This window comes from Callorhinchus milii, unplaced genomic scaffold, assembly GCF_018977255.1.
Source record: "Callorhinchus milii isolate IMCB2004 unplaced genomic scaffold, IMCB_Cmil_1.0 Scaffold5, whole genome shotgun sequence".
Lineage (NCBI taxonomy): Eukaryota > Metazoa > Chordata > Chondrichthyes > Chimaeriformes > Callorhinchidae > Callorhinchus > Callorhinchus milii.
In genome coordinates, this window is record NW_024704746.1 from 67,397,131 (window position 1) to 67,404,206 (window position 7,076).

The following is a 7,076-nucleotide window of genomic DNA, read 5'->3' on the forward strand; positions in this document are numbered from 1 at the left end:
TTTTGTATCTGTATTGATGACCATACTGGTGCTTGTTTTAAGACTAATTACCAGGCAGCCAAGTGACAAATTATAACAAGTCTACCAACTGGACATCATACATTTTTGTAGTTGCAAGAAGACTACTTAAGGGCACACAACATCTGTGAAGAAAATTCTGATGCAGGAACTTCAATAGGCCGTCAAGGAAGAATGCTTTGTAGAAACTGGATGATGAATAAACGTAAACCTCCCCTTCCTCCTCTTAGGAGACTAACCTCATCTATCAACTGATCTGAAAAAGCATAAGAGGCATAGACGGCCACACAATGTTGGACCTGACCTGCAATAGCACCAGGTTACTATACACCTACTTGCAATCGTAGTTTAACACAAGAAATTAGGAAATAACTTCAACGATGAACTGAGGATGTACAATTGCTCCTATTATTAAAACTGAACCAAATCTTGAAGAGGAAAAAACAAAAATGGCTGCTTAAATTAAATGCAAACAAAACTGTTTTTTGGTAGTGTGATCTAATAATACATCCCTCTGGTTTTGAGTATCTTTCCTACCTATTTCGGAATCCACAAACACTTCTAAACTGAAGGGTAGACAGGCATATTGCTGACAGGATTCATAAAGGTATCAGTTGCTGGTCTATGCTCTAACACTTGATGGAACTTGGTCAATCTCCAATGACTTGGTTCTTGATTAGGTGATGGTAGATTATAGAAATCAACCATTTGAAAGAGCTAAAGATTGATTTTCAATTAATCTGTGTAAATGGTTTGAAGCACAAGAAAACATGCAACATAATATTCCTTGTATTTGATATTGCAACGTGTCACATTGAAATGTCTCAAACCATCTCAAAGTTTTCTGTAGTCCAATAAGCAAATGAGGTAGCCAATTTGCCCAAAATGATCTGCAAACTGCCATGAAGAGAATGATCATTTTCTTATCTGGAGGACTGTTAACTAGGATAGCAGGAAAAACTCACTTTTCTTTTCGAAGGTGTGCCATGAAACATTTAAAATCTACCTGAACAGGTCCTTGGTTTAACAGTGCATGCACTTAAGCAGCACCATTTAAATAGGATAAAGTTTTGAAGGGTTACGCAATAACAATTGGGTGCACCAAGCAGGGTGGGAAGAAGAGAGTGGTGGTATAGAGAAAGTTATAAAAAGAGGGCTTTAAAAGGCACAAGAGAAAGAGATTTTGGGAGAGTTAGAGAATAGGAACCGAATGGCTAAAAGTCCCAGTCACTGGTAGTAGCCCTCCTTAAATTAAGAATATTTTTATTCTTTAGGTCAGAAGATTGTGATTTCAAGCCCTAAGAAGAACGTGCAGTATTGGGAAATCTCTACATTGTGAAAAGTGTCCTCATTCAGATGAGATGCTATACCTAAGTTTTCATGTTCAGATGGATATTAAAAATCCTTGATGCTGTTGCAAAAGAGAAGTGTTCTGGCCAACATCTTCCACATAAATTGATCAATCGCCCCATAGTTGTTTGTGGGACTTTGTTGGCCAAAATGGCTTTAGAATTTAATTCACTTTCCTCAATATTACAACCTTACTAAATTCCAGCTATTTTCTTAAAGGCGAATCATCACCCAAGAAACTTAACTTGCAAAACCATTTGTTTTTGCTAAATACACAAAGCAATTGGCTGCTGCATTTCGTCCACAAAATGTACAGTTAATTCACTTTACAGTATATTCTGTGAAGCACTTTAATACGTCTCGAAGATGTGATAAGACACTTTTTCAAATGCAAGGATTATTATTATTATAATGCTGCAATAACACTTCACATCATATCCCCCATATCTGTTATATTCAGCTTCAAGTCTGTAAAACTAAATAATTCTTTTCAAATCACATTTTTGCAATAATTGACGCCAATATTAAAAAAAACTTCTAAGGGCTATATTACACAGTTTTGGTATCTAATTAGACTTCTGGATTGAAGATAATTTTCATGAAGCTTTTAAAAAGACCCATCACTATAGAATTATCTGGTAGTGTTGATTTTGCACGTTAGGTTGGCAATGGTTTAATGCTTTATGATTAGCCAAGTATATAACACATAGAGACACCATGCTTAAGAGTCCCCAAACCAAGATACTGAGAGTTCAACACGCTCACCCCTGTGGGTCTTCAAATGCTGTTGAATTTCTCATTCATTCTTTCGTCACCTCCCATCTCAATTTTTCTAATGTGAGCCTCATTAGAGACTCCCCAGCTCCATTATTAAGGTTCAAATGATTCAAAACTCTGCTGCCTGCGTCCTCGCTTGTACGAGTCTTCACAGCCCCAATAGCCCCAGTTCTTGCCAGACTCCACTAGCTCCCTTTGCAGAATAGATTGATTTCAAGATCCTCACTCTCACTTTCAAATTTCTTCATTCACTGGCATGTCCCTACGTCTCTAATCTGCTCACTCACTCACTACTATACCGCCGCTTTCTCTATCTGGAATAGGTCTGCTGCACATCCCTCGTCTCCTCCACTCCACAATTGACGGCCATGCTTTCAGCCACTAGGCCCTGAATCTCTGGAGCTCCTTTGCCTCAATCCCTCCTCCCCCAATTCCCTCTCTGCTGGTTTTCAAATCAGACCTGATGACTTTCCTATTTGACTGTGCCTTCAGTCACTTCCCCCCTTTTCTAGCTCGGCGTCAAGCAACGCGGTTGTTAAGTGTTCTAAGTCGCTACCTGAGTAAAGGGCACTATAAAGGTGCAAGTTTTTTTTAAAAAACCTAATCTGAGATAATTCGCGCACGTTTGCAAGAGTCAAGACATGATTTTAGTTGGGAAAACTCCAGCAGTACCCCGATGCATCCCAAAGTGTGCTGGAGTTTTCCCAACTAAAATCATGTCACCTGCCATAGTTGAGCAGATGAATTTTCTACCACTTGTCCAGCTGGGAACATCCTAAGCATTTAGGTTTGCAAGGTTAAAAATAAAATGCTAGCCAATAGCATTTATTGAACTACAGATTTATCTTAAATTGTACGTAAAACAAATCGGAGGGGAAAAGCCATTGGATATTATGTGGTGTGTGTGCGGCAGCTTTTATACATAAATATATATAATATATATGAGAAGCATGCTTCCATCTCTCCTAATCCAGAATGTTTTCCCCCCCACCACTATTGACCCGAATCACAAGGGCACCATTACTGTACAATATATGATAAGAATCCTTGCATTCGATGTAGATCTTTACCACATTGTGTATATATCTACATATATGAATATTAAAAGTAGCAACTAGTCCAAAGACCCGATGTGCATATCCAGACACAATTAATTTCACCCACAAGACACGCAGTCAAGAACCACTTGACGGTATATTCCGTGAAGTGCTCGGGAGACATCTCGGCGGTCTGATAAGGCGCCACATCAAATGCATGGATTATTATCAAACACACACACACACACACATATTACATAACTATAACTATAAATACATGTGTGCCCGCAGCCCTTTGTGGTCTCAATGTAACGCCACAGGCATGGATTGCAATGCCACGCAGGGCACCGAGAGACACGAGAGAGAGAGAGAGAGAGAGAGAGCCACCCACCAGCAACTCACCCAAACGGGGCATGACGGCCCCGAGGAACTGCTCGTCCTCCTGGTAGTGATTCTCCTGCAGGGCCTCCAGCAGCTTGTGCAGGACGTCCTGCGGCACTTTGCATCCCGTCCCCTTCAGCTCGGCGAAGCGGGTCAGTCGAAAATTCTTGTCCAACTCGTAGTTCTCCGGGTTGAACGTCTCCCTCACCGACATGGTGTCGCCTTCACCACCGACCGACCGGACCGGACCCGACCCCCCCCCCCCCTTTTCGCAGCAATAGACGGTGGTGGAGGCGGCGACAATAGATGTACGTGTGTGTATGTATATTTATACAGGATACACACACACACACATATATATACTGTGTGTGTGTATATATATATTCTTCCTCACTTTTTCTCTCTCTCACACACAGTCAACGTTTTAAATTAAAAAAAACGCAACCACTCGGCGGAGGCGGCGGCGGGAGCGTCCGTCCTTCCTTCCTTCTTCTCCTCCTCCTCTTCTTCTTCTCTCTCCTTCCTTCCTTCCTCCCTCCCTCCCTCCTTCCTCCTCCTCCTCCTCCTCTCCGACCTGTGTGAGGAGATAAGATACGAGAAAGAAGGTTAGTAAAGAGAGACGAGGAGGGAGGGAGGGAGAGGAGAGGAGAGGAAAGCGGGAGTCCGTCCTTCTTCTCCTCCTCCTCCTTCTCCTCTCCGACCTGTGTGAGGAGATGGATACGAGGGGGGAAAAAAAGGTTAGAAGAGAGGGAGGGAGGGAGGGAGGGAGGGAGGGAGGCTGTGGCGGGGAGAGAGGGAGAGAGAGAGGAAAGTGAGCGGCTATTTTTCCTCCCCTCACAAGCGGGTTTCCCTCATGTATTCACACGGATTATTTATTTACCCTCTTTTTTTTTTGTGTGGAATTCTCTAACAACATACGCATTTATGATTAACCCCTCCGTCTCTCTCTCCCTCTTTTCCTTCCTTCATATTCCCTCTCTCTCTCGCGCTCTGTCTCTCTCTCTCTCTCTGTCTCTCTCGCGCTTACCTTCGCCTCCGAGCGCGCCTCGGCCACAGGGAAAAAAAAACTCCCACACTGCCCCGCGCCCTCCTCTCCTCACTCGCCGCGCTCGGTGCGCACGCGCATACCTGGCTCTCTCTCTCCGCCCCCCCCCCTCCCGCTTCCCACCACCGGTCTGCGTGTGCTAGGTGCGCATGCGCGTACCTCGCGGCGGCGCGCGCGCTCTCTCTCCCTCCCCCCCCACCTCCCGCTGTGTGTGTGTGTGTGTGTGTGTGCGCTCGGCGCGCGTGCGCGTACCTCACGCTCTCTCCCCACCCCCGTGTGTGTGTTCGGTGCGCACGCGCGTACCTCGCGCTCTGCCCCCCCCCCTCAGTGTGTGCACTCGGTGCGCATGCGCGCGGGCGGGCAGGCGGACGGCGGTTGGGTTCGATTTCGAGAGGGCGCTCGAGGACTGACAGTTGGAGTGGCTGCGCATGCGCTGGCGGCCGTTTGGCTTCCGTCGTGGGTCAGGAGCAGCGAGAGGCCATTCAGCCCCTGCGAGCCCGTCCCCGCCATGCTGTAAGTTGTCAGCGGAGCCCCCCCGTAGCGTAGCGGGTTTAGGGCACTCGCCGCCTCGCAAGCGAGAGGACCCGGCTTCGACTCCCGGCCAGAGCTGAAAGCTTTCCTGTTCGACTGTGCTTAAGGCCACCTATCCCCCCTCCCCCTCCCAGCCCCACCTCCTCAGCCCCACCTCAGCCCCTCCCCTCCCCCCACAGCCCCTCCCCATCCCCCAGCCCCTCCCCCCACAGCCCCTCCCCCCTCCCTTAGCCCCTCCCCCACATCCCCTCCCCCCTCCCCACAGCCCCTCCCCCCTCCCCACAGCCCCTCCCCCTAGCCCCTCCCCTCCCTCCAGCCCGGCTCAGAGTCAGCACACGAGTGCAAGTTGTGGTTGTTATTGCCGGTGCTTGACGGTGGCTGAGCGCGACGATGATCGACTAAACCAATAACATTAAAAGGAGGGCGGGGGGGGGGGCGAGGCGGAGGGATAGAGGAAGAGTGTTCCAGAGTTTGGGGCGTTTTAGGATACGTCAAGACTTAAATGAACAAAGACTGCACAGGAGAGCTTTTGCTGGAACCGTGGAGAGGAGAGAGAAGTGTAGCCTGGGTGGGGGTGGGGATGGGGGGTTCAGCGACACCTTTGAATTGTGGGGTTGGATAAATAGTCTGTGGAGCTTTTACTTATGGGGTTCAGGGAGAGCATCCATCACTGTAGAGTGAGGGTTGAAGCCTATGACAGTGTGGATTATATGGGCCCAATGGGTTTTTCCTATTCCGTGCTCTCACATTCCCCCCCATTTTTTTTTGTTCTTCAATGAATTCTAAACTGGTTCCATTAATCTTACACAAAGTTTTGTCGTCAGTTATTTCTGCTGCAGAGGTTAATCTCTGAGCTGCAGGCTGATCTTCTCATTACTCATCACATGAAGCTGTCTAGTTTTATCATTGATACAGCGAGCAACTTCTAGGCGACAACTCTTTATGACATCCATTCTGGCAAGTTATTGGAACAATCTTGTTTCCAGATTAGCTTTCTGTGGCCGAAGGCCTTCATTCTTGGAGCTGACTGATATTGAAGGTTTCGGTTATACATTTTCTATCATACGTTTCTGCAACCTGTCATTGTACGTTTTTGATAGGCAGTACACATTTAACCTGGTGATCAGTTGTTGCAATGGCGTCTGAATGAGTTTGCCTCAATACACATTGTTGAAACACTGACTACTCCATTGTCATTCATGAGGTGTAGTTTGATGTTACATACCTGAGACAATGATGCCAACAACTGCTTTTGGATTTGTTTTTCGTTAGCTTATTAGTGAATGATCTTTTACATTTTCATTCATCAATTACTTTATTGGCTTAATTGGCTTTAAAAGCAAGGCTTTATATATCTTTGAGTTGAAACAATCTACTGTCACCTCTCCTATTTAAAGATTCCATTTTGATACCAAGTTTCATTTGTATGAGGATAATTGTGGGCAGTACAATCTCTGGACCAGTGTTAACATGAATGCATTGGATTGAGAGACTCATACAACATGCAATTCTAAACCAGTACTACTGTACCAACAGCCATTTTAATCCTACACTGTTGAGAGATGGAAAACAATGGTGGACAGAAACCTGGACGTGCTTTGGTACCATACTGGGCACTCACTATCCAAGCTCACACATGAAAAACAGTCACTTGGGTCTGTGGAATTGTATCGTGGCAACAATTTGAACCTTCTAAGAAAAAAATACAATGCAAAAATTGAAGAATGACTTCTAACCTATAGTTATCATATGTTGTAGGCAATGTGATGTAGGTTAAACATACTTCTGTTACAGTCTAATAAAAGTCATGTTGATAGAAGCTCTATCACAAGACCTGTTTAGATGAGGAACAACCATTAGTCCTTTGATATCGTTCCAGAATACCAACCCTATCATCTTCCCAATCCAGCATTAAGATACATCTTTAGTGCCTCATG

The 7,076-nt window shown here is 45.6% G+C and overlaps 1 protein-coding gene across 1 annotated transcript in view; it reads right to left on the reverse strand.

The window, feature by feature from the left end:
- The window catches only part of sephs1 (selenophosphate synthetase 1), a 29,232-nt gene extending 25,272 nt beyond the window's left edge, over positions 1–3,960 (reverse strand). The window contains exon 1 of the mRNA XM_007911341.2: positions 3,585–3,960. Within this exon, the coding sequence (XP_007909532.1) occupies positions 3,585–3,777 (193 nt within the window). The 5' untranslated portion in view covers positions 3,778–3,960. The remainder of the gene's footprint in view (positions 1–3,584) is intronic.
- Between the last annotated feature and the right edge of the window lie 3,116 nt (positions 3,961–7,076).